The 27,147-nt window shown below is 43.1% G+C and overlaps 1 protein-coding gene and 1 non-coding gene across 2 annotated transcripts in view; one reads left to right on the top strand and one right to left on the bottom strand.

Moving 5' to 3' along the window:
* Window positions 1-27,147, top strand: part of LOC110499416 (dynein heavy chain 17, axonemal) — an 86,765-nt gene that overhangs the window by 55,627 nt on the left and 3,991 nt on the right. The window contains exons 58-75 of the mRNA XM_021576549.2: window positions 2,336-2,451; window positions 2,706-2,898; window positions 3,007-3,242; window positions 3,342-3,464; window positions 3,829-4,033; window positions 9,091-9,255; window positions 9,345-9,485; window positions 9,607-9,777; window positions 10,003-10,125; window positions 12,867-13,060; window positions 13,145-13,293; window positions 13,399-13,526; window positions 19,850-20,077; window positions 21,256-21,447; window positions 21,811-21,990; window positions 22,073-22,255; window positions 22,363-22,545; window positions 25,014-25,157. Coding sequence (XP_021432224.1) covers window positions 2,336-2,451; window positions 2,706-2,898; window positions 3,007-3,242; window positions 3,342-3,464; window positions 3,829-4,033; window positions 9,091-9,255; window positions 9,345-9,485; window positions 9,607-9,777; window positions 10,003-10,125; window positions 12,867-13,060; window positions 13,145-13,293; window positions 13,399-13,526; window positions 19,850-20,077; window positions 21,256-21,447; window positions 21,811-21,990; window positions 22,073-22,255; window positions 22,363-22,545; window positions 25,014-25,157 — 3,054 coding nt within the window. The remainder of the gene's footprint in view (window positions 1-2,335; window positions 2,452-2,705; window positions 2,899-3,006; window positions 3,243-3,341; window positions 3,465-3,828; window positions 4,034-9,090; window positions 9,256-9,344; window positions 9,486-9,606; window positions 9,778-10,002; window positions 10,126-12,866; window positions 13,061-13,144; window positions 13,294-13,398; window positions 13,527-19,849; window positions 20,078-21,255; window positions 21,448-21,810; window positions 21,991-22,072; window positions 22,256-22,362; window positions 22,546-25,013; window positions 25,158-27,147) is intronic.
* On the bottom strand, window positions 11,556-11,609 carry LOC118942471. Its single transcript, XR_005038407.1, has one exon. It is a non-coding gene; the product is annotated as a U7 small nuclear RNA (small nuclear RNA).

Below are 27,147 nucleotides of genomic sequence, written 5' to 3'. Positions count from 1 at the left end.
ATCAGTGACATCATAAACATTCTAGTGAAATAGTTACTTGCATAGTGGAGTCTTTTGTTTAGACATGTAGCTAGCTAGCTAAACAATTAACCATAATCCCAACTCATAACATTACTACCCTGCATGAATCTGCAGGTAGCTAACCAACCAGGTTCAATGTTAGCTAGCTAACATTAGGCTATAACTAGCAATGCAAATGGCTCTGAGATACAAATAATATTACTACACAGATCATACACGTAACGTTAGCTAGCTAGCCAGCCAGCTAACGTTAGCTAGCTAGCTAACAGTACACTTTAACTTGAAATTAAAACGACTTTCTGACAAAATTAGAAAAGCGTAATATCTGAAAATGTAGCTTGCTAGACTCTCTTACCCGTATACATGGATGGATGCTTCTCCCTCTCTTTGTCACGGTTGCCTTTAGTTGGAAGATGTAATCCGGAGATGTAATCCAAGCAGACCACCATAGTCCCTGTGCCCAAGAACACCAGGGTAACCTGCCTAAATGTTTACCGACCCGTAGCACTCACGTCTGTAGTCATGAAGTGCTTTGAAAAGCTGGTCATGGCTCACATCAACACTATAATCCCAGGAACGCTAGACCCACTTCAATTTGCATACTGCCCCAACAGATCCACAGATGACGCAATCTCTATTGCACTCCACACTGCCCTTTCCCATCTGGACAAAAGGAACACCTACGTGAGAATGCTATTCATTAACTGCAGCTCAGCGTTCAACACCATAGTGACCTCAAAGTTCATTACTAAGCTAAGGATCCTGGGACTAAACACCTCCCTCTGCAACTGGATCCTGGACTTCCTGACGGGCCGCCCCCAGGTGGTAAGGGTCGGTAACAACACATCTGCCACACTGATCCTCAACATAGGGGCCCCTCAGGGGTCAGTCCCCTCCTGTACTCCCTGTTTACCCATGACTGCATGGCCAAGCACGACTCCAACGCCATCATTAAGTTTGCCGACGACACAACAGATGTAGGCCTGATCACCAACAACAATGAGACAGCTTATAGGGAGGAGGTCAGAGACCTGACAGTGTGGTGCCAGGATAACAACCTCTCCCTCAACGTGATCATGGACTACAGGAAAAGTAAGGGCCAAGCACGGCCCCATTCTCATCAACAGGGCTGTAGTGAAGCAGGTTGAGAGGTTCCTTGGTGTCCAAATCACAGCCTGGTATGGCAACTGCTCAGCCTCAACAGCAAGGCACTACAGCGGGTACTGCATACGGCACAGTACATCACCGGGGCCAAGCTTCCTGCCAGCCAGGACCTCTATACCAGGCGGTGTCAGAGGAAGGCCCTAAAAATTGCCAAAGACTCCAGCCACCCTAGTCATAGACTGTTCTCTCTGCTACCGCATGGCAAGCTGTACCGGAGCGCCAAGTCTAGGATTAAAAGGCAGCTTCTAATGGCTACCCCCCCATTTCTACGCTTCTGCTACTCTCTGTTAATTTACCTCTACCTACATGTACATACTACCTCGACTAACCTGTGCCCCTGCACATTGACTCTTTCCCGGTACCCCCTGTATATAGCCTCATTACTGTTATTTTATTGTTGTTCTTTAATTATTTGTTATTTTTCCATTTTTAATTTTTAATTTGTTTACTTCAGTTTATTAAATACTTTCTTAAAACTTATTTTTCTTAACTGCATTGTTGGTTAAGGGCTTGTAAGTAATCATTTCACTGTAAGGTTGTATTCGGCACATGTGACAAATACAATTGTATTTTATAAAATTTTTGCTCAGTGTGAGTTGAATTTGAAATCCTGCAACACAAATAGCTGAGTTGATCCCACAATAGAGTTTAGTTTGCTGAGACCCGCAACGTAAAAATATTTATTATAGTTCATCCAACTTCGGTTCTCTTGGCGTAATGGCTAAGGTATTGGGTTGACCGTCGCTGGACCAGGTCGGGGCTACCCATCGAATTCGCTACATTGGTCCATGGAGCTTAAATAATTTAGCTGATGATATCCTTGCATTGTTAAATTGAGAGGACTAGAAATCAAAAGTTGAGTCAACTTTAAAAAATCAAGGCAACCAGCTACAATACGATTTCTAGTTTACTCAACTTTGACAAATGTGTTGAGACAATCCAGGAATGTATGTTAGCAGAACTTTCTTATTAAGTTGAGTGAACTAGAAATCATATTGCAGCTGGTTTCTTTGATTTGACTCAAGTTGACATAAACTTACAGTGTAGAATAGAATAATTCCATTGTGAAACAGAAATGTTGCTGTCTTTCTATTCTCACCCTCCCGGTCTTATTATCCATGAAAGAGGGATGTTGTTGTCTTGTATTTAGCAACTGAATGCTAACCTGGCCAAACTGACATCGGAGTTTGAGAAGGCCACATCGGACAAGCTGAGGTGTCAACAGGAAGCAGACGCCACCAATCAGACCATCTCCCTGGCCAACAGGTGACGTGCAGCTACAGTACAGTACAGCACTGCACCACAAAACACAACCACAGACATGGGATGACACTCACTGCCTGTGCCTTCCTGGTTTAAATTCAAACTGTGTCTTTGAACATTTGATTCAGTATAAGTATAGAGATATTTTAATATTTTTAGAATTTGAAATTATATCTTTGATTTAATAAGATTTAGTCTACCATCTTTGATAACTGTCATATTGACACCTGGTGTGACTGTGTCTCTCTCTCTGGCAGGCTGGTGGGAGGTCTGGCCTCAGAGAAGGTGCGTTGGTCAGAGTCGGTGGCCCAGTTTAAGATCCAGGAGAAGACTTTGAGTGGGGACGTCATGCTCATCTCTGCCTTCGTCTCCTACGTGGGCTACTTCACCAAGAAGTACCGCATTGAGCTCATGGACAAGTACTGGCTGCCCTACCTCAAAGAGCTCAAGGTACACCACACACTCCTAACACTACCTCAGAGAGTTCAAGGTAACCAGCAAAGTGATGCAGATGTAGTATACTGTAGTAATCTCCTGTTCCAACCCTCCCTCTCCCAGGTCCCCATCCCGATCACAGAGGGTCTGGACCCCCTGATGCTGCTGACAGATGACGCAGACATCGCTGCCTGGAGCAACCAGGGCTTGCCTAGTGACCGCATGTCCATTGAGAACGCCACCATCCTGTGCAACACGGAACGCTGGCCGCTCATCGTGGATGCCCAGCTCCAGGGAATCAAGTGGATCAAAAGGAAATACGGAGACAACCTTAAAGTCATCCGGCTGGGACAGAAAGGGTCAGTCCTTCTCACACACAGTCCTGATAGAGTAGCCAGTGTGTGGTCTTGTTGACCAGGCATTGATATACTACCTATCCTGTGTGTGTGTGTGTGCAGGTACCTGGACAGCATCGAGAGCGCTGTGTCTAACGGAGACACTCTGCTGTTAGAGAACATCAGTGAGAATGTAGAACCCGTCCTGGACCCTTTACTGGGCAGGAACACCATCAAGAAGGGCAAGTAAGTCATCATCACCTCTATATACCACTTACAGCCCTCTGACACCCCTCCCTGGGCCACTATGACTCCTCACAATGTCTGCATCCCATATTCCCTATTTAGTGCACTACTTTTGACCTGGTACTAATGCGATATATATTATTTTGACCAGTAAAAAGTAGTCCACTGCTTAGGGAATACAGTGCCATTTCGGACACACACAATAACTCCACATAGGGCAGGGATGTCAAACACATTTTCCTTGAGGACCACATTCGGTCTTCACTGAGGTCCGGAGGGCCACACCTAAAATGTATTATATTTCTTTGCCATCCAATAAAAACAAAATTGTCCTCCAGTCTCTCTCATGCATTCTGTCTGGCAGGTACATCCGGATAGGAGACAAGGAGGTAGAGTACAGCCCTAGCTTCCGTCTCATCCTGCACACTAAGTACTTCAACCCTCACTACAAGCCTGAGATGCAGGCTCAGTGTACGCTCATCAACTTCCTGGTTACCAGAGACGGGCTGGAGGACCAGCTGCTAGCCGCCGTGGTCGCTAAGGAACGGCCAGACCTGGAAGAGCTCAAGGTGACAGAAGCCGTTTTTATACCTAGAGCTAGCATGCGTCCTTTGTTCTGATCTGATCTACATTCTGATTGTAGCTGTTGCATCTACACATGGTAGTAAAATGTCTCTTATCCGTCCACTGTGTCCACATTGTGACCAGATATCCTCCCTGTATGCAAATTATTTGACAGGTATTCTTCTACTCTTGTAAGCTTGCGTTTATACAAGCAGCCCAATTCTGATATTTCTTTACACTAATTGGTCTTTTGACCAATCACATCAGATCTTTTAACATCAGATCTTTTTCAAATCTGATTGGTCAAAATACCAATTAGTGAAAAAAATTTCAATTTGGCCGCCTGTATAAACGCAGCCTAAGATATCTCACAATGCCTGTCTGCCTACTTTCGGACGTGGTTGGGAACATCTAATCACAATGTCTTTTAGTTGTCTACACCTGTAGACAGGGGTGTAGAGTGTGGGGGAGTGGTGCTCCCTTACTTTTTCCAATTTGAGAATACTTAGAGGTGGCAAAACTATTTCTGGAAAAGTATTCTGATAAATTCCAAATCAAATATATTAAATAACCACTCAAATTCCATTAAAAATGAGAGAATGACAAACCAAATAAATATTTATAGCAGCATAGAGTTAGGTAAATGATGGTTTTTTCTCCCTGTCTTCTCTCTGGCGGTGGGGAGAAGAATAAAGAACTGTAGGCTATGGCGGAGGCCATGCTGGGTGGCGAGCTCTTTCGGTCTAACTTCGAAGCGCACTTTGAGCAGGCCAAATCCAACTTAACAAGAACAGCAACAGACAGAAAACTCTATGAGGGGTTTGTTAAAACGGCTGTCCTCAAAACGGTTTGTTATGGACTTGGGCCGTCTTGTCTTAAATTCAGTTTTCAATGGTCTTAAAAAATGTGACCGGAGATGAATACAGTGTTTCCTCTATGTTGTACAGCTGCTTAATTGTTGCCACCAAGACAACATCTGGGGAAAAAATGAACATCAAATCATAGCTTACTCCTACCGAGGCGTATTTTCAAGGTGCTAAAGAGCTCCCACATGTAGCCTACAACTCTGTGTGTGCATGTACCACTGTAAGTCTGCTGTTGCCAGATGAGAGAGCACAGAGAGTAAGGTAGGCTACTTCAAGGTCTCAGAGCGAGTGACGTCACCAATTGAAACGCTATTAGCGCGCACCCCGCTAACTAGCTAGCCATTTCACACCGTTAACACTAGGATGGCAACACATACATTCTAAGTGATTTCAATGAGCCTTTCTCCAATCTTATTGTTTTATACTGTTCAATTAAACTTCAACCAAAACAAGTTTCAGCACTTCTGCATTTCCTGCACTCAGTTGCAGTGGTGGAAAAAGTACCCAATTGACATACTTGAGTAAAAGTAAAGATACGTTCATAGAAAATTGTAAAAGTGAAAGTCACCCAGTAAAATTCTACTTGAGTAGAAGTCTAAAAGTATTTGATTTTAAATATACTTAAGTATCAAAAGTAAACGTAATTGATCAAATGTACTTAAGTATCAAAAGTAAAAGTATAAATAATTTCAAATTCCTTATATTAAGCAAACCAGATGGCACCATTTTCTTGTTTTTTTTTTTCATTTACAGATAGCCAGGGGCACACTCCAACACTCAGACATAATTTACAAACAAAGCATTTGTGTTTAGTGAGTCCTCCAGATCAGAGGCAGTAGATGACCAGGGATATTGGGGCGGCAGGGTAGCCTAGTGGTTAGAGCGTTGGACTAGTAACCGGAAGGTTGCAAGTTCAAACCCCAAGGTACAAATCTGTCGTTCTGCTCCTGAACAGGCAGTTAACCCGCTGTTCCTAGGCTGTCATTGAAAATAAGAATTTGTTCTTTACTGACTTGCCTAGTTAAATAAAGGTAAAAAAAAATATATATATATTTTTTTTTTTACCTTTATTTAACTAGGCAAACCTTTATTTAACTAGGCAAGTCAGTAAAGAACAAATTCTTATTTTCAATGACAGCCTAGGAACAGCGGGTTAACTGCCTGTTCCTGTTTTTTTTTTCTTGACAAGTGTGTGAATTGAACCATTTTCCTGTCCTGATAAGCATTCAAAATGTAACGAGTACTTTTAGGTGTCAGGGAAAATGTATGGAGTAAAAAGTACAGTATTTTCTTTAGGAATATAGTGAAGTAAAAGTAGTCAAAAAACAAACCCAAAAAAGTACAGATACCAAAAAATAAAATACTTAAGTATGTATTTTTACTTAAATACTTTACACCACTGCTCAATTGAGATAATGTCCACACTGCCACATAGGGCTACATGGACAAATAATCTGGTACATATTTTTAACCAAATGTTGCAATTGCGATTTGACTTGCGATTTCAAGAAAAACTGTTGGAATCATGGAAATAGAATGACTATTCTAATTCTATAGTTAGGATATAATAGTGAGCACTTTTAGTAGTGTTTTAGTAGTTTTAGTAGTAGTAGTAGTTGTTTGAGATGACAACGAATTAAAATGCCAGGGAGGTTATTGTGACAGGGTAGGAAATAAAGTGTTTCCTAGGGGACCCTATAAGCTTTGGCTACATTGCATGTTTTCTCTTAGTTACTTCATGTAGCTAACATATTCTTGCTTTGGATATTCCTCTTTGATTTAGAAGATACTGTTGCATAAACCACATGCCGATTTAGGTCTACACCATCACTAGTATTTTCAGGCTGTATTAGCTAGCTACGTTTGCTCTTACTCAGTACATTTATTAGCTAGCTAGCTATTAGCATTAGCGACTAACAATTATCATCTCACAAGATTTAGGGCAACTTGCTAAGAAAAGACGAACTAGCTGTTTGCTGATGTAAGAAACACAAGCTAATAGTGTCATTGTAGAACACTAGTGGATTTATAAAAAAAACAGCATTGTTATCAACATTTTTGCATGTGCTGCATTGACCATGCAGACTAAACGTGTCTCGTGGTTGAGGAACATCAAATGCGCTCCTTGAGTGACAGGGGGCATGGCTAGGTCTGTGTGGAAAGTGGCGCGAAGAGAGATGACTGAAGTAGCGAAGTAAACTATAAACATTGACATTACACATGGCATATCACATTTAACAACCAAATATTAAAATACCGGTATAGAAGGTAAAGTAAAAATCCAAACCGGTCCATGCATCAATACCGGTATATCATAAAATATGGTATACTGCCTACATGGTTCTCACCCCCTTCCATAGACTTATACAGTAATTATGATAACTTCTGGAGGACATTCTCCAACCTATTAGAACTTTTGCAGCATGAACTGACATATTGTCCACCCAATCAAAGGGTCAGAGAATTAATCTAGTACTGAAAGCATAAACTACAGCTTCTAACATTGTGGCAACAGTTTGGGGAAGGCCCTTTCCTATTTCAGCATGACAATGCCCCTGTGCACAAAGCGAAGTCCATACAGAAATGTTTTTTCGAGATCGGTGTGGAAGAACTTGGCTGGCCTGCACAGAGCCCTGACTTCAACCCCAATGAACACCTTTGTGATGAATTGGAACGCCGACTGCGAGCCAGGCCTAATCGCCTAACATCATTGCACAACCTCACTAACGCTCTTGTGGCTGAATGGAATCAAGTCCCTCGCAGCAATGTTCCAACATCTAGTGAAAAGTCTTCACAGAAGGGTGGAGGCTGTTATAGCAGCAAAGGGAGGACCAACTCCATAAAACCCATGATTTTGGAATGATATGTTCAATGAGCACGTGTCCACATACTTTTGGTCATATAATGTATCTGCAAATCAAATTTTGCAACAATATGATCCATAAGGAAGGCTACTACATTCACCGTATTCTTATCGGCAGACTCAACAGCCTTGGTTTCTCAAATGACTGCCTCGCCTGGTTCACCAACTACTTCTCAGATAGAGTTAAGTGTGTCAAATCAGATGGCCTGTTGTCCGGACCTCTGGCAGTCTCAATGGGGGTACCACAGGGTTCAATTCTCGGGGAGACTCTTTTCTCTGTTTATATCAATGATGTCACTCTTGCTGCGGGTGATTCCTTGATCCACCTCTACGCAGACAACATCATTCTGTATACATCTGGCCCTTCTTTGGACACTGTGTTAACAAACCTCCAAATGAGCTTCAATGCCATACAACACTCCTTCCGTGGCCTCCAACTGCTCTTAAACGCCAGTAAAACTAAATACATGCTTTTCAACCGATCGCTGCCCGCACCCGCCTGCCCAACTAGCATCACTACTCTGGACGGTTCTGACTTAGAATATGTGGACAACTACAAATACCTAGGTGTCTGGCTAGACTGTAAACTCTCCTTCCAGACTCACATTAAGCATCTCCAGTCCAAAATTAAATCTAGAATCGGCTTCCAATTTCACAACAAAGCCTCCTTTACTTACAAATAGAACTAAATGATTTTTACAATTTAACATGGCTAACCAAAATAAAAACTGTATGGTTCTTCAAAAGGTTCTTTGTAGAACCTTTGAGATCGAGAAAGGTTATTTATAGAACCATTTTCATAAAGGTAAAGAACCCTTTGCTAGAACCGTTTTTTAATGATTCTTTGTCGTTTAGGAAAGGGTTCTTTATTGCACAATAAAGGTTTATTTTAGAACCTTATGAGCATGGTTCTTTATAGTACCTTCAAATAAGGGTTCTATATAGCACTCCAAAAGGGATCCGCTATGGTTACAAGCCAAATAACCCTTATTTGGCACTGCAGAACTATTTTTGTGTGTGTGGAGAGGGCAAGCCAAATCAAGCAATGAAAAATGATATCCAATATAATTGATATGGTTTGTGACACAAAAAAAAGTCAGTTCCCCTGTCTTCAAGTGGATTTCTTCAGGATGAGTGGTAGGTGGTGTGGCTCCGGGGTGAAGTGTTGGGAACCACACAACCTGATCTAGGATCAGCTTCTACATTCCCCAACCGTTTTAACCATTAGTGGGGAAAATGCAAAACTGACCCAAGATCAGCATCTAAGCGCACCTTTAATCTACTCCGGGTGCTGTGACTAACCTGTCCCCGTTGCTCTGCGATGTGTATATAGGCTGAGCTGACCAAGCAGCAAAACAACTTTAAGATTGTGCTGAAGCAGCTGGAGGACTCTCTGTTGGCTCGCCTCTCGGCTGCCTCCGGAAACTTTTTGGGAGACACCGCCCTCGTAGAGAACCTGGAAATCACCAAGGCAACCGCCACCGAGATCGAGGAGAAGGTACACACACACGCAAACACACTTACCTCTAATGATGGTCTATTATGGTGTGAAGGTGAGTGGAGAATGTTTGGGTTTGTGGCCTTCAGGTGCGCGAAGCGAAGATAACAGAGGTTAAGATCAACGAGGCCAGAGAGAACTACAGACCTGCATCAATACGAGCTGCCCTGCTCTACTTTATCCTCAACGACCTGAACAAAATTAACCCCATCTACCAGTTCTCCCTCAAGGTAACACTTCACAGGACTTTAGAATCACACTCTCAATACTCAATACTTTATTATCAACCTCTAAGTACTAATATTTGATGAAAACTTGGTTTTGTGTGTGTGTGTCTGTCTGTGTGTGTAGGCTTTCAGTGTTGTGTTTGAGGTGGCCATCATGCTTACAGAGCCGGCGGACGAGGTGAAACACAGAGTGAACAACCTGATAGACCAGATCACCTACTCTGTGTTCATGTACACCAACCGCAGCCTGTTTGAGAGGGACAAGCTTACCTTCATCGCTCAGGTTGCATTCCAGGTCAGAAAACACACCAGACAGACTAGTGAATAGGGTGCCCTATGAGCCCTGGTCAAAATTAGAGCACTAAATAGGGAATAGGGTACCATTTGGGATGCAGACAGAATGACTTTTGACAAAATAGGAACTTACAGAATCAAAGTGACATTTGGTGACACACATAGGCCCATATACTTACGTAGAACATTTCTGCTTGGTGGATGAGAATACTATTTATTTGTGTAGATCTTGCTGATGAAGAAGGAGATCAACCCTACTGAGCTGGACTTCCTCCTGAGGTTCCCGTACAAAGCTGGCCTGGGCTCTCCGGTTGACTTCTTGGCCAACCAGGGCTGGGGTGGCATCAAGGTGGGCACAGCGCAAACACACACACTCTACACTCTCAGAAGAAAGAGTACGGTTAGAGTACAGTATTGTAAACAGGGGTACAAAAATATCAACATTTGCATAATGTCCTTTCAGAGGTACACATATAATCTCACATGGTACTGTGCTGTACCTTTTAGGTTACATGTGCTGATAATCTATTATAATAGTGTATAATTTTTGTACCCAATATTTTGAATATAAAGGTACAGTCATCACACACACTCAAAAGCCTCACCCATTATTATAATATTTCCCAGCATGCTCTATTGCAAGTACATTTTTTAGAATTGTTTGTTTCAATGTGTGTTTTTGCATGCACATTGATTGATCTTATGCTACACAAAGATAAATGAGAAAAGAGAAGGGACCCCACACTGCTCTTGATAGGATCACTGCTCTTTAATAAGCTTTACGTAACAGCCTGAAAAGCCCTGACGAAGGCCGTAAGGCCGATACATAAAGCTTATTAAAGATCATTGATACAATCAAGGGCAGTGTGCGGGTTCCTGCTTTTTTCTCATCTTATTCAACTGTTAACATGCACCTGCAAAAAAGATAGCTCTCCACAGTAAGTGGAGCTTCATAAGTAAATTATCAATATGAAGCAATTGTTACATACCAAAAGACCAGTAGACCTATGCTAGTAATTTTTACCACCATTGCTGGTGAGCTTGAAAAGTAATGTGTTCATTTTCTTAATCACCACATTTTTTTGGAGCTGCATATTTATTTATTATGGCAATCCTCTTTCACGACATGTTGACGTTTGTGCTGCACCGGAACCTATAGCTGTACAGCAAATCAACAATCTGTTGCTAGCTCACCCCTGTGTTGATTGACAGTTTGCTGGTCCAATCAGAGTGCCCAGTGTGCGTTTCACTTGCCAATCTGTAGCGTTTTTTTTGCAAGGGCGATGCTGCTGCTACTGGCTCTGGCTGCGTGTAGATTAATCCACGTAGCCAAACCATATACTTGATGAATCTATTATGATCAAGATGAACAATCAAGCATGGAGCAATCAACTATTCAGTGACCACTCGTGCCCTGTGGGTTGGGGCATTGTTATCCAATGGGGACATAGCTATGGTAGCCAAAATAATGGCCTGCCCAGCATTTTTGTACATGACCCAAAGCATCCCAAATGAAAATATACTATAGTATACAATGGTATTAATTCTATAGTATTTACTGTAGTGTTTTTGTGGAATTTACTGTAGGATTCACTGTATAGTTTTTTAATACTGTAGTATTTACAGTTAATTATAGTAGAACTACTGTAGTAAGAGCTGAAGTATATACTATAGTAATTAATGTAGTGTTTTTGCGGATTGTAGTGTACTGTAGTATTTTTGCAGACATTACTGTAGTATTTACTATAGTGTTTTTGTTTTATTATCTTTGACATATAAGTGGGCTTTCTCCTTCAGGAAACCTACTGGAGAAATACTAAAAGAGTAAAATTTCCAGACTGTAGGTAGGTAGGTAGGTAGGTTATACTGGGGTCTGAACAGATAGTTCCGAGCTTCTGCTCTTTTCTATAACCTGTAGGGAACACAATCTATGGTCAATACTTGGCATTTAGCTTTCTCACTTATGGGTGGCACAAATTGTGAAATGGGGGAGGGGAATGGGCATGGTATATGCAAATTAAATACTGTAGTATTTACTATATTTAAAAAAGTGTAGTGTTTTTGCTGACTATAGTATACTACAGATTGCTTGTCACGGTCGTCGTATGAATGAGACCAAGGCGCAGCGTTCCACATATTTTAATAAACGGAAACTCACTAAACAAAACAAATAAAGAACAAACAAAACGCTATACAAAATAGTGCTGACAGGCAACTACACATAGTCAAGATCCCACACTAGAAAGTGGGAAAAAGGGGTGCCTAAATATGATCCCCAATCAGAGACAACGATAAACAGCTGTCTCTGATTGGGAACCATATCAGGCCAACATAGACATACAAAAACCCCTAGACCTACAAAACCCCTAGACATACAAAAACTAGAGTACCCACCCTAGTCACACCCTGACCTAACCAAAATATATAGAAAACAGAGATATCTAAGGTCATGGCTGACATTGCTATAGAATTCTATAGTAATTACTGTAGTATTCTATAGTAAACTGTATTATTTCATGTGGGATGATGGGGTGTTAATTGCTTAATTAACTCAGGAACCACACCTGTGTGGAAGCACCTGCTTTCAATATACTTTGTGTCCCTCATTTACTGAAGTGTTTCCATTATTTTGTCAGTTACCTGTATGTAATGTGTTGTCATAAAGAGTTTAATTTCAATGATCAAATATTAACTTAGTGAAGGCTACAGAACTGAAAGCCACAACCATGTCTCAGTCACTAGCAAAAACAGTTATGGGTGGTACTGGTAACTCAGATTTACTTGAAAGACATCCTGGGAAATATGCAAAAAGCCTTTACACCCTACAGTGTTAAAACAACACCCAAAAACCTTTTTGCCACTTAAAAGGAACAAATTACCTTGTCAATGTGGTGGTACCCTAAAAGGGCAAGGGTACGTTGATGTACCTATAACTAAATATACAAATTACATACCACTACAGTGACAACCATTTGTACACCTTTATTTCTGAGAGTGTACAGACAATCACACACACACACTCTACTGACACACACTATCCACCTGCATAGCTGAGTAATAGAGGTTTGTGTATGTATGTGTGTGTGTCAGGCCCTGTCGGAGTTTGATGAGTTTAAGAACCTGGACCGGGACATGGAGGGATCTGCAAAGCGCTGGAAGAAGTTTGTTGAGTCGGAGGCTCCGGAGAAGGAAAAGTTTCCTCAGGAGTGGAAGAACAAGACGGGCCTCCAGAAACTCTGCATGATGAGGTGTATGAGACCGGACCGGATGTCCTACGCAGTCAGGTACAAGACACACACACATACACCAGTGTAAAGGAAGCAGATGTTTGTTCTGGTAATGTTGAGTGTTTGTTCTGTGTGTTGTAGTACTTTTGTGGAGGAGAAGATGGGTACAAAGTACGTGGAAGGGAGGAGCGTGGAGTTCGCTGTATCATTTGAGGAGAGCAGCTCGTCTACTCCCATGTTCTTCATCCTCTCCCCGGGAGTCGACCCCCTCAAAGATGTGGAAGCTCTAGGTATGTGCACGCACGCACACACACACACACACACACAAACTTGCTGTAGGACCTTGAACCCTAATCTGTTTCATGTCTAACCTGCCATCCTGTCATTTGGTCCAGGTAAGAAGATGGGTTTCACCTTTGACAACGGGAAGTTCCACAACGTGTCTCTGGGTCAGGGCCAGGAGGTGGTGGCCGAGGCTGCTCTGAACATGGCAGCTAGAGAAGGACACTGGGTTATACTGCAGGTACACTGAATGGGCACCACTTACTCCTTACTCACAGGCTGGAGTTTAAACAGCGTGCAAGTTATTGTCTTCATCTCAAATCGAACCCTATTCAACTACAGTGGGGCAAAAAAGTATTTAGTCAGCCACCAATTGTGCAAGTTCTCCCACTTAAAAAGATGAGAGGCCTGTAATTTTCATCATAGGTACACTTCAACTATGACAGACAAAATGAGAAAAAAAAATACAGAAAATCACATTGTAGGATTTTTAATGAATTTATTTGCAAATTATGGTGGAAAATAAGTATTTGGTCAATAACAAAAGTTAACCTCAATACTTTGTTATATACCCTTTGTTGGAAATGACAGAGGTCAAACGTTTTCAGTAAGTCTTCACACACTGTTGCTGGTATTTTGGCCCATTCCTCCATGCAGATCTCCTCTAGAGCAGTGATGTTTTGGGGCTGTTGCTGGGCAACACGGACTTTCAACTCCCTCCAAAGATTTTCTATGGGATTGAGATCTGGAGACTGGCTAGGCCACTCCAGGACCTTGAAATGCTTCTTACGAAGCCACTCCTTCATTGCCCGGGCGGTGTGTTTGGGATCATTGTCATGCTGAAAGACCCAGCCACGTTTCATCTTCAATGCCCTTGCTGATGGAAGGAGGTTTTCACTCAAAATCTCACGATACATGGCCCCATTCATTATTTTCTTTACACGGATCAGTCGTCCTGGTCCCTTTGCAGAAAAACAGCCCCAAAGCATGATGTTTCCACCCCCATGCTTCACAGTAGGTATGGTGTTCTTTGGATGCAACTCAGCAGTCTTTGTCCTCCAAACACGACGATTTGAGTTTTTACCAAAAAGTTATATTTTGGTTTCATGTGACCATATGACATTCTCCCAATCTTCTTCTGGATCATCCAAATGCTCTCTAGCAAACTTCAGACGGGCCTGGACATGTACTGGCTTAAGTAGGGGGACACGTCTGGCACTGCAGGATTTGAGTCCCTGGCGGCGTAGTGTGTTACTGATGGTAGGCTTTGTTACTTTGGTCCCAGCTCTCTGCAGGTCATTCACTAGGTCCCCCCGTGTGGTTCTGGGATTTTTGCTCACCGTTCTTGTGATCATTTTGACCCCACGGGGTGAGATCTTGCGTGGAGCCCCAAATCAAGGGAGATTATCAGTGGTCTTGTATGTCTTCCATTTCCTAATAATTGCTCCCACTGTTGATTTCTTCAAACCAAGCTGCTTACCTACTGCAGATTCAGTCTTCCCAGCCTGGAGCAGGTCTACAATTTTGTTTCTGGTGTCCTTTGACAGCTCTTTGGTCTTGGCCATAGTGGAGTTTGGACTGTGACTGTTTGAGGTTGTGGACAGGTGTCTTTTATACTGGTAACAAGTTCAAACAGGTGCCATTAATACAGGTAACGAGTGGAGGACAGAGGAGCCTCTTAAAGAAGAAGTTACAGGTCTGTGAGAGCCAGAAATCTTGCTTGTTTGTAGGTGACCAAATACTTATTTTCCACCATAATTTGCAAATAAATTCATAAAAAAATCCTACAATGTGATTTTCTCGATTTTTTTTTTCATTTTGTCTGTCATAGTTGAAGTGTACCTATGATGAAAATTACAGGCCTCTCTCATCTTTTTCATCTTTTTAAGTGGGAGAACTTGCACAATTGGTGGCTGACTAAATCATTTTTTGCCCCACTGTATATAGGCCGGAGAATAGTAGGTTCTTATGTAAATGTTTTATTTTTTGCCTAATTCCATACATTTTTTTCCCCCAAATTCCATTTTCTCCATTTAGTTTTTTCAGGTTTTCACTCTCAAAATCACACTTTTTTAATAGAAAAACAACAACATTGTCTGTTCTAAGTCCACAACCATACTTAAACCAGATCAGGAGACCTCTTTTGAGGTTTGGGAAAAATCTAAGAAATGTTCATTTTTGGATGTTGATGCCCTTTAATTCAAGTGTGCACCAGCAAGTTACTTGTTTGGTTAGTGGTGTTTCTGTAGTGCACATGTAATTGCAGAGTTTGATAAACAAATCGCCACTGCATTGATGCAAATAATCATAATATTGTTCTGTCAGGCCCACATAGACTACTCTGTAGTTAACATTTAATTGTTGAAGGTTATCATTGGCATCATCACTAAAGGCTACTAGCCAGCAGATCCGACCCTCTTGCTTACAGCTAGATTTGGCCAGGCTTCCTGTGTATTATGAAATCAAATCAAATGTATTTATATAGCCCTTCGTACATCAGCTGATATCTCAAAGTGCTGTACAGAAACCCAGCCTAAAACCCCAAACAGCAAGCAATGCAGGTGTGAAGCACGGTGGCTAGGAAAAACTCCCTAGAAAGGCCAAAACCTAGGAAGAAACCTAGAGAGGAACCAGGCTATGTGGGGTGGCCAGTCCTCTTCTGGCTGTGCCGGGTGGAGATTATAACAGAACATGGTCAAGATGTTCAAATGTTCATAAATAACCAGCATGGTCGAATAATAATAAGGCAGAACAGTTGAAACTGGAGCAGCAGCACAGTCAGATGGACTGGGGACAGCAAGGAGTCATCATGTCAAGTATTCCTGGGGCATGGTCCTAGGGCTCAGGTCCTCCGAGAGAGAGAAAGAAAGAGAGAATTAGAGAGCATATGTGGGATGGCCAGTCTTCTTCTGGCTGTGCCGGGTGGAGATTATAACAGAACATGGCCAAGATGTTCAAATGTTCATAAATGACCAGCATGGTCGAATAATAATAAGGCAGAACAGTTGAAACTGGAGCAGCAGCACGGCCAGGTGGACTGGGGACAGCAAGGAGTCATCATGTCAGGTAGTCCTGGGGCATGGTCCTAGGGCTCAGGTCCTCCGAGAGAGAGAAAGAGAGAAGGAGAGAATTAGAGAACGCACACTTAGATTCACACAGGACACCGAATAGGACAGGAGAAGTACTCCAGATATAACAAACTGACCCTAGCCCCCCGACACATAAACTACTGCAGCATAAATACTGGAGGCTGAGACAGGAGGGGTCAGGAGACACTGTGGCCCCATCCGAGGACACCCCCGGACAGGGCCAAACAGGAAGGATATAACCCCACCCACTTTGCCAAAGCACAGCCCCCACACCACTAGAGGGATATCTTCAACCACCATCTTACCATCCTGAGACAAGGCCGAGTATAGCCCACAAAGATCTCCGCCACGGCACAACCCAAGGGGGGGCGCCAACCCAGACAGTAAGATCACATCAGTGACTCAACCCACTCAAGTGACGCACCCCTCCTAGGGACGGTATGAAAGAGCCCCAGTAAGCCAGTGACTCAGCCCCTGTAATAGGGTTAGAGGCAGAGAATCCCAGTGGAAAGAGGGGAACCGGCCAGGCAGAGACAGCAAGAGCGGTTCGTTGCTCCAGAGCCTTTCCGTTCACCCTCCCACTCCTGGGCCAGACTACACTCAATCATATGACCCACTGAAGAGATGAGTCTTCAGTAGAGACTTAAAGGTTGAGACCGAGTTTGCGTCTCTGACATGGGTAGGCAGACCATTCCATAAAAATGGAGCTCTATAGGAGAAAGCCCTGCCTCCAGCTGTTTGCTTAGAAATTCTAGGGACAATTAGGAGGCCTGCGTCTTGTGACCGTAGCGTACGTGTAGGTATGTACGGCAGGACCAAATCAGAGAGATAGGTAGGAGCAAGCCCATGTAATGCTTTGTAGGTTAGCAGTAAAACCTTGAAATCAGCCCTTGCTTTGACAGGAAGCCAGTGTAGAGAGGCTAGCACTGGAGTAATATGATAAAAATGTTTGGTTCTAGTCAGGATTCTAGCAGCCGTATTTAGCACTAACTGAAGTTTATTTAGTGCTTTATCCGGGTAGCCGGAAAGTAGAGCATTGCGGTAGTCTAACCTAGAAGTGACAAAAGCATGGATTAATTTTTCTGCATCATTTTTGGTCAGAAAGTTTCTGATTTTTGCAATGTTACGTAGATGGAAAAAAGCTGTCCTTGAAATGGTCTTGATATGTTCTTCAAAAGAGAGATCAGGGTCCAGAGTAACGCCGAGGTCCTTCACAGTTTTATTTGTGACGACTGTACAACCATTAAGATTAATTGTCAGATTCAACAGAAGATCTCTTTGTTTCTTGGGACCTAGAACAAGCATCTCTGTTTTGTCCGAGTTTAAAAGTAGAAAGTTTGCAGCCATCCACTTCCTTATGTCTGAAACACATTCTTCTAGCAATTTTGGGGCTTCACCATGTTTCATTGAAATGTACAGCTGTGTGTCATCCGCATAGCAGTGAAAGTTAACATTATGTTTTCGAATAACATCCCCAAGAGGTAAAATATATAGTGAAAACAATAGTGGTCCTAAAACGGAACCTTGAGGAACACCGAAATTTACAGTTGATTTGTCAGAGGACAAACCATTCACAGAGACAAACTGATATCTTTCAGCTATTATTGGATTAAGACACCGCAGTTTACTTAAAAGACTAGCTGTCGTTCAATCTTCTCGGTGTGACAGTGTAAAACAGAGAGGGTCATTCCTGCATTGCCTATTCAGAAAGTTGAAGGAAAATAGGAATAAATTATGTATTTTGTTAATCTCTTATGATAATCTAGGGCAAATTCATACATTTTCTAATAAATTCAATATATTTAGTTGATTTCCTACTAAGTTCAATACATTTTTGAATATTGTTGAATTCCTGTTTTAATGTCTGAATTCCATGATTCTGTCTGCGTTCTCCGCATGGCAGATTTGATAGGGTCCTATAATACAGGTGCCATTTGGGACGCATCCATTGTCATGTAATATTTTGTTCCAACGTGAAGGATATTTTTGCCTATTGCTTTATATGGCTCTGGTTGTTATTAAACTGCAATTGTAACCTCATATAGACTAGTTGTAGACCAACAACAATGAGCAAAAATCTAAACGCAACATATAAAGTTTTGGTCCCATGTTTCATGAGCTGAAATTAAAGATCCCAGATAATGTTCGATACGCACAAAAAGCTTATTTCTCTCAAATTATGTGGACAAATATGTTTACATCCCTGTTAGTAAGCATTTCTCCTTTTCCAAGATAATCCATCCACCTGACAGGTGTGGCATATCAAGAAGCTGATTAAAGAGCATGATCATTACACAGGTGCACCTTGTGCTGAGTACAATAAAAGGCCACTCTAAAATGTGCAGTTTTGTCACACAACACCATGCCACAGCTGTCTCAAGCTTTGAGGGATTGCAATTGGCATGCTGACTGCAGAAAGTCTACGAGAGCTGTTGCCAGATAGTTGAATGTTCATTTCTCTACCTTAAGCCGTCTCCAACGTTGTTTTAGAGAATTTGGCAGTACGTCCAACTGGCCTTACAACCGCAGACCATGTGTAACCACGCCAGCCCTGGACCTCCACATCTGAGACCAGCCACTGGACAGCTGATGAAACTGTGGGTTTCCACAACTGAAGAATTTCTACACAAACTGTCAGAAACCGTCTCAGGGAGGCTCATCTGCATGCATGTCGTCCTCACCAGGGTCTTTACCTGACTGTGCTCTTTACAGATGAATCCTGGTTTCAACTGTACCGGGCAGATGGCAGACAGTGTGTGTGTGGTGTTGTGTGTGCGAGTGATTTTGTGATGTCAACGTTGTGAACAGAGTGCCCCATGGTGGCAGTGGGGTTATGGTATGGGCAGTCAAAAGCTATGGACAACAAACACAATTGCATTTTATCAATGGCAATTTGAATGCACAGAGATACCGTGACAAGATCCTGAGGCCCATTGTCGGGCCATTCTTCCACCGCCATCACCTCATGTTTCAGCATGATAATGCACGGCCCCATGTCGCAAGGATCTGTACGCACTTCCTGGTGGCTGAAAATGTCCCAGTTCTTCCATGGCCTGTATACTCAACAAACATGTCATCCATTGAGCATGTTTGGGATGTTCTGGATCGACTATTTGTTCCAGTTCCCAACAATATCCATCAACTTCGCACAGTCATTGAAAAGGAGTGGGACAACTTTCCACAGGCCACAATCAACAGCCTGATCAACTCTATGCGAAGGAGATACTGACTGGTATTCTGATCCACGCCCCTACCTTTTTTTAAGGTATCTGTGACCAGAAGATGCATATCGGTTTTCCCAGTCATGTGAAATCCATAGACAAGGGCCTAATGAATTTATTTGAATTGACTGATTTCCATACATGAACGGAAACTCTGTAAAATCTTTGAAATTGCTGAATGTTCAGTTTATATTTTTGTTCCGTGTATATAGACTACTCGCCAGGTATTCAATAATAAACCCTCCCCTTTGTAGAACATCCACCTGGTGGCCAAGTGGCTGGGCAGCCTGGATAAACTAGTGGAGCGCTACAGCATAGGTAGCCATGATGACTATCGCGTGTACATGTCAGCTGAGCCTTCGCCTACGCCAGAGTCGCACTACATCCCCCAAGGCCTGCTGGAGAATGGAATTAAGATCACCAACGAACCGCCCACCGGCATGCAAGCTAACCTGCACAAGGCCCTGTATCTCTTCAACCAGGTAACACATATGTACACTCACACACAAACACTGACTTTACAAAACATTAAGAATGCGTAAAGGCTCTTCAAACCCGTTTTAAATAATTCATGCATACTTTCCTAACCCTAAAATGTGCCTAAACAATCTACAAGATCAGAGTAATTTTACCAGTTGGTGCTGAAACAGAGACAACTATACTTATACACTGAGTTTACAAAACATGCTCTTTCCATGACCGACTGACCAGGTGAATCCAAGTGAAAGCTAGGATCCCTTATTGATTCCACTTGTTAAATCCACTTCAATCAGTGTAGATGAAGGGGAGGAGACAGGTTAAAGAAGGATTTTTAAGCCTTGAGACATGTGTGCCATTCAGAGGGTGAATGGGCAAGACAAAAGATGTATGTGCCTTTGAACGGGGTATGGTAGTAGGTGCCAGGCGCACCGGTTTGTGTCAAGAACTGCAACGCTGCTGGGTTTTTCATGCTCAACCGTTTCCCGTGTGTATCAAGAATGGTCCACCACCCAGGGCCTCTCGGGTGGCGCAGTGGTTAAGGGCCACCAGAGACTCTGGGTTCGCGCCCAGGCTCTGTCGTAGTAACCTGCTGCGACCGGGAGGTCCGTGGGGCGACGCACAATTGGCATAGCGTCGTCCGGGTTAGGGAGGGATTGGCCGGTAGGGATATCCTTGTCTCATCGCGCACCAGCGACTCCTGTGGCGGGCCGGGCGCAGTGCATGCTAACCAAGGTTGCCAGGTGCACAGTGTTTCCTCCGACACATTGGTGCGGCTGGCTTCCGGGTTGGATGCGTGCTGTGTTAAGAAGCAGTGCGGCTTGGTTGAGTTGTGTATCGGAGGACGCATGACTTTCAACCTTCGTCTCTCCCGAGCCCATACGGGAGTTGTAGCGGTGAGACAAGATAGTAGTTACTAACAATTGGATACCACGAAATTGGGGAGAAAAAAGGGGGTAACATTTAAAAAAAAGAATGGTCCACCACCTAAAGGACATCGAGCCAACTTGACACAACTGTGGGAAGCATTGGAGTCAACATGGGCCAGCATCCCTAGGGGGGTGCAACTCAATATTAGGAATGTGTTCCTAATGTTTGGTGTACTCAGTGTACAGTACATGCACACACTTAAATTGAATTTGAGTTGAATGTAATCTCTTCCCTATCTCTACGTTTGTGTTAGGACACTCTGGAAATGTGCTCTAAAGAGTCTGAGTTCAAGGTGATTCTGTTCGCATTGTGCTACTTCCACGCTGTGGTGGCTGAGAGGAGGAAGTTTGGAGCTCAGGGCTGGAACAGATCTTACCCCTTCAACAACGGAGACCTCACCATCTCCGTCAACGTCCTCTACAACTACCTGGAGGCCAACTCCAAGGTGAGTGAGTTTGTGACTGGCATCACCAACTACCTGGAGGCCAACTACAATGTGAATGAACGTGTGACTGACATCACCATCTCTCAAATCAGCCTAGAGCTTTATGGCCCTGCTGCAACACAGCCATCAGCCATTGAGGGACTGCTTCCTTTGAAATCAATGAAAGCTGCTATACTGTTTGCATTGCATCATGTACAATGTCAGCGTCCAAGCTCAAGAATCGCTGAGGTTCAATGCTCGATGGCTGACGTGCGCATTCATTCTAATCAAATAAGTTGATTTTGGTTGGTTTCTGTGCAGCAGGGCACATTGGTGGCGATGCTTCTCTCCCTCCATTCTCTCACCCCACCTCCCTCTCTCCAGGTGCCATGGGACGACCTGCGCTATCTGTTTGGGGAGATCATGTACGGTGGCCACATCACAGACGACTGGGACAGGAAGTTGTGTCGTACCTATCTGGAGGAGTATGTCAGACCTGAGATGCTGGAGGGAGAGCTGTACCTCGCACCCAGCTTCCCTGTACCACCCAACTCTGACTACAAGGTTTGGAACACACACACACGACAACACCCTTGAAAACTAAAAATATTGTTACCTATCAGTAACCCTCAGTGTGTGTGTCCAGGGCTACCATATGTACATAGATGAGGTGTTGCCTCCAGAGAGCCCCTACTTGTACGGCCTCCACCCCAACGCTGAGATTGGCTTCCTCACCATCACGTCAGAGAAGCTGTTCCGCACCGTGCTGGAGATGCAGCCCAAAGAGTCAGACGCAGCTGGGGGAGGAGGGGTGTCCAGAGAGGAGAAGGTATGAAAAACACTATCACCACACCTCAGAGCCTTTAATTAACCCCCACTAGAGTGATGACCTGTGTGTGTGTATGCCACTGTGTTTGCCTGTGTTTTCCCCTAAAGGTGAAGGGCATCCTGGATGAGATCCTGGAGAAGCTGCCAGATGGTTTCAACATGATAGAGATAATGGCCAAGGTGGAGGAGAGAACTCCCTACATAATCGTGGCCTTCCAGGAGTGTGAGAGGATGAACTTCCTCACCAAGGAGATCACGCGCTCTCTCAAAGAGCTCAACCTCGGACTCAAGGTACGGGAGAGACAGAGTGTGTGTGTGTGTGACATCACAGTGGTTGTCTGTAGTCAAACTGAAAGGAGTGTACAGCGAATGGTGTGACCAATGTTCCCGCAAATTCTTTCCAGCACTGAGCAAATTTCAGGTCTGCTGAGCGCAAACATGAACGTTGTGAAAATACTTCCAGCGTACATTTACAGTGAACACAGAGGCTGTACCCACTTTAAGTTACAGTTTTAACAGTGGTCAAGTAGGCTACTGTGGCTATTTGATCATAACGTAGGCCTACCAGTGGCTTACCATCAAAAACAATGGATAAAATACATCCCATAACATTTTAACATGGAAAATGTCTGTTCTATCATTCAGCCTACAGTAGTAGCCAATGTGTGGTGTTCAATGTAGGCCTACATTCTAAGAGTCTTTTGAAAAAAACATGCAGGGCTTTACATTAACCTGTTTATCTACCGGTCCTTCAGACAAGGAGGTGACTGAAAATGCTGTTGTGTTTGATGCAAGAAACCACTTTACAAAATACAATGCTTTATTATTCTCATAACATTATTACAGATAATCAGACAAATTATGCTACCCTCTGCCTATTGGCTACTCTCAAAACAACACTGCTCCTTTTAGACAAAAAAAAAGCTCTTTACCTGACTCGCTTTTCAAAGATGACTAGAAATGTACATGTTTTGTGTTCTTGTGGGAAGCAATCACTCCCCCATTGCTGACTACAAATGATCTATAACTGGGCTAATAACTCACTAGCAAAGGATATGAACAAAATGTGCATCTCTCGCTTTCATCTCAAAACAAGCGCATCTACTCACGATCACTCGTACTGTAAATAAAGTCCAGTTCAAAGTAAATGGCACAGATCCATACTGTATATGTCAATGGTCTATTTGTATATACAGTAGCCCTACTGCAGCTCTGATTGTTTATGCCACACCGGTCTGTGTAGAGTACGGGCTGAGTAATGCGTGCCAATGCAATAGAATCCTACTCCGATGCGTTCTGCCTACAACAAAATCTCTTGCATAGTTCATTTTGTTTCAATATGTTGCATTGAAAGTGGCTAATATTGCGTTGATCCGATCACAATTGCCACAGTAAAGGGAAACATTGATAGTGTTAACAGGGAAAACTCTAGAACAGTAGTCAACCTTTTCCGAGTCAAGATCACCGAGTCAAAATGCAAGCCGAGATCTACCGCTTAGATTTTTAAGCCTATGCAACATTAACCAATTAAAAACAGTACTGTATCAATGAGGTTTGTGCAGTAAGCTATAGGCCCAATACATTATCACCGCATATTAGTTTTGTTTGAATTACCCAATGCATTGTTGTTTCAAATTTTGAGGTAGGCTATATGATCATACCGGTAATAGATCCGTTGTTGTATTGTGAGGCATAGCTGAGTGAGCATACATTTAAATAATTGTTTTATTATTGGGCTGATGGTGCCTGCATCTGATGGTCAGTCTCAGTGGAGGGAGAGCGCAGCAGACTGAGGGTCTGCCTCTTAACACCCCTACGCTCTCTCTTTCCTCAACTGACACTGACCATAAAGGAACACCATCTTCTAGCTGATGGCAAAATACGTATAGCATCTGTTAGGTTCTAAAAACTGAAGGACAACTATGAAAAGCTAAAACCAAGTTTATTCACCCAATGTGTCAGACATGTTCCCACCAGCACAAGTATATATACCCCAGTTTAGTTGAAGTCTCCTCCTTCCCTCTAAACATTACATATTTATTGCTAGGCAGGAAGTTAAGTGATGTGGGTATTAATCTGTTCCTTCTCCATTACTGTGACCTGACCTCGGCCCCTATTCCTCACTAATCCACAGCTCTCCAACTTTATCAGTGCCTGTCACTTACTTAGTAACATTCCAAGCCCCTGGCTCATATCCAACCTTAATTGACTCCCTCATATACATTCCTCCTACAGAAAACCATTTAACTTTCCATAGGATACCTGATGATTAACAATATTACAAGTTTAGAAGTCAGAACCCATCACACTGCACTATTTCTGCCTCATGCACAAATTCATGTTTTTACTCCAATGAACGGAGAGTGGAAGTTATTTTATGCCTGCTACTTACTACAGACACGGTAGTCTGAGCAATCCGATTGGCCAGCACTAGGCCTATAGTGCACTTGATTTGCTCACTGGGCCCGCCGGGAAGGCAGAGTGTGTACCTTCAGACAAATGAAATGGCAACAGTTCGCCTACCGCCAACAGCCCAAGACTAATAAAAATAATAATAGGAACAAGGATTTTTAAAGAAATGTTTCAAATGGAAAAGAAATGCCTTGGAGATCAATTGATTGATGACCACTACTCTATAAAGTTCAATCTCCTGATTCTCTCTGTGGGCTGATATTTCTGCAAGGCAGTCCCGGGGGATACTGTGTGCAGCTCAGATGGAACATTGGGTGGGACATTGTCTTGTCTGTCCGTCTCTGTAGGGTGAGTTGACAATCACAACCGACATGGAGGAGCTGGGTAACGCTCTGTTCCTGGACACGGTGCCAGAGTCCTGGACCAAGCTCGCCTACCCCTCCCTGCAGGGCCTGGGGGGTTGGTATGCAGACCTGCTGCTTAGGATCAAGGTACAACACCATAATATACTCTCTGATCAGGAGACATTTTTGCCCTCAGAACAGCCTCAATTCATCGGGCCATGTACTCTACAAGGTGTCGAAAGCATTCCACAGGGATGCTGGCCCATGTTGACAGTTGTGTCAAGTTGTCAGGATGTCCTTTTGGTGGTGGACCATTCTTGATACAACGAGAAACTGTTGAGGATGAAAAACCAAGCAGTGTTGCAGTTCTTGACACAAAACTGCTGCACCTGGCACCTACAGTTGAAGTCAGAAGTTGACATACATTTAAACTGTTTCACAATTCCTGACATTTAATCCTAGTAAAAATAAATCCCTGTTTTAGGTTAGTTAGTATCACCATTTTATTTTAAGAATGAATTCCCAGTGTGTCTCAAGTGTACATGCACTCAATTAGTATTTGGTAGCATTGCCTTTAAATTGTTTAACTTGAGTAAAACATTTCGGTTAGCCTTCCACAAGCTTCCCACAATAAGTTGGGTGAATTTTGGCCCATTCCTCCTGACAGAGCTGATGTAACTGAGTCAGGTTTGTAGGCCTCCTTGCTCGCACACGCTTTTTCAGTTCTGCCCACACATTTTCTATGGGATTGAGGTCAGTTCTTTCCGATGGTCACTCCAACACCTTGACTTTGTTGTCCTTAAGCCATTTTGCCACAACTTTGGAAGTATGCTTGGGGTCATTGTCCATTTGGAAGACCCATTTGCGACCAAAGCTTTAACTTCCAGAATGTCTTGAGATGTTTCTTCAATATATTAACAATTTCACTTCCTCATGATGCCATCTATTTTGGGAAGTACACCAGTCCCTCCTGCAGCAAACCACCCCCACAACATGATGCTGCCATGCTTCACGGTCAGGATGGTGTTCTTCGGCTTGCAAGCATCTCCCTTTTTCCTCCAAATATAACGATGGTCATTATGGCCAAACAGTTCCATTTTTGTTGTTTCATCAGACCAGAGGACATTAATCCAAAAAGTACGAGCTTTGTCCCCATGTGCAGTTGCAAACCATAGTCTGGCTTTTTTTTTAATGGCGGTTTTGGAGCAGTGGATTCTTCCTTGCTGAGCGGCCTTTCAGGTTATGTCGATATAGGACTGGTTTTACTGTGGATATAGATACTTTTGTACCCGTTTCCTCCAGCATCTTCACATGGTCCTTTTCTGCTGTTCTGGGATTGATTTGCACTTTTCGTTCCAAAGTACGTTCATCTCTAGGAGACAGAACGTGTCTCCTTCCTGAGTGACGGCTGCGTGGTCCCATGGTGTTTATACTTGCGTACTAATTGTTTGTACAGATGAATGTGGTACCTTCAGGCGTTTGGAAATTGCTCGCAAGGATGAACTAGATTTGTGGAGGTCTACAATTTTTTCTGAGGTCTTGGCTGATTTATTTTGATTTTCCCGTGATCTCAAGCAAAGAGACTGCGTTTGAAGGTAGTCCTTGAAATACATCCACAGGTTCACCTCCAATTGACTCAAATTATGTCAATTAGCCTATCAGAAGCTTCTAAAGCCATGACATCATTTTCTGGAATTTTCCAAGCAGTTTAAAGGCACAATCAACTTAGTGTATGTAAACTTCTGACCCACTGGAATTGTGATACAGTGAATTATAAGTGAAATAATCTGTCTAAATGTAACGGATGTGAAACGGCTAGCTTAGTTAGCGGTGGTTCGCGCTAAATAGCGTTTCAATCGGTGACGTCACTTGCTCTGAGACCTTGAAGTAGTGGTTCCCCTTGCTCTGCAAGGGCCATGGCTTTTGTGGAGCGATGGGTAACGATGCTTCGTGGGTGACTGTTGTTGACGTGTGCAGAGGGTCCCTGGGCGAGGGGACGGTCTAAAGTTATACTGTTACATAAACAATTGTTGGAAAAATGACTTCTCATGCAAAGTAGATGTCCTAACCGACTTTCCAAAACTATAGTTTGTTAACAAGAAATGTGTGGAGTGGTTGAAAAACGAGTTTTAAAGAC

The sequence above is a fragment of the Oncorhynchus mykiss genome, chromosome 20, assembly GCF_013265735.2.
Source record: "Oncorhynchus mykiss isolate Arlee chromosome 20, USDA_OmykA_1.1, whole genome shotgun sequence".
NCBI classification, from domain to species: Eukaryota; Metazoa; Chordata; class Actinopteri; order Salmoniformes; family Salmonidae; genus Oncorhynchus; species Oncorhynchus mykiss.
This window is presented reverse-complemented; position numbering and strand designations above follow the sequence as displayed.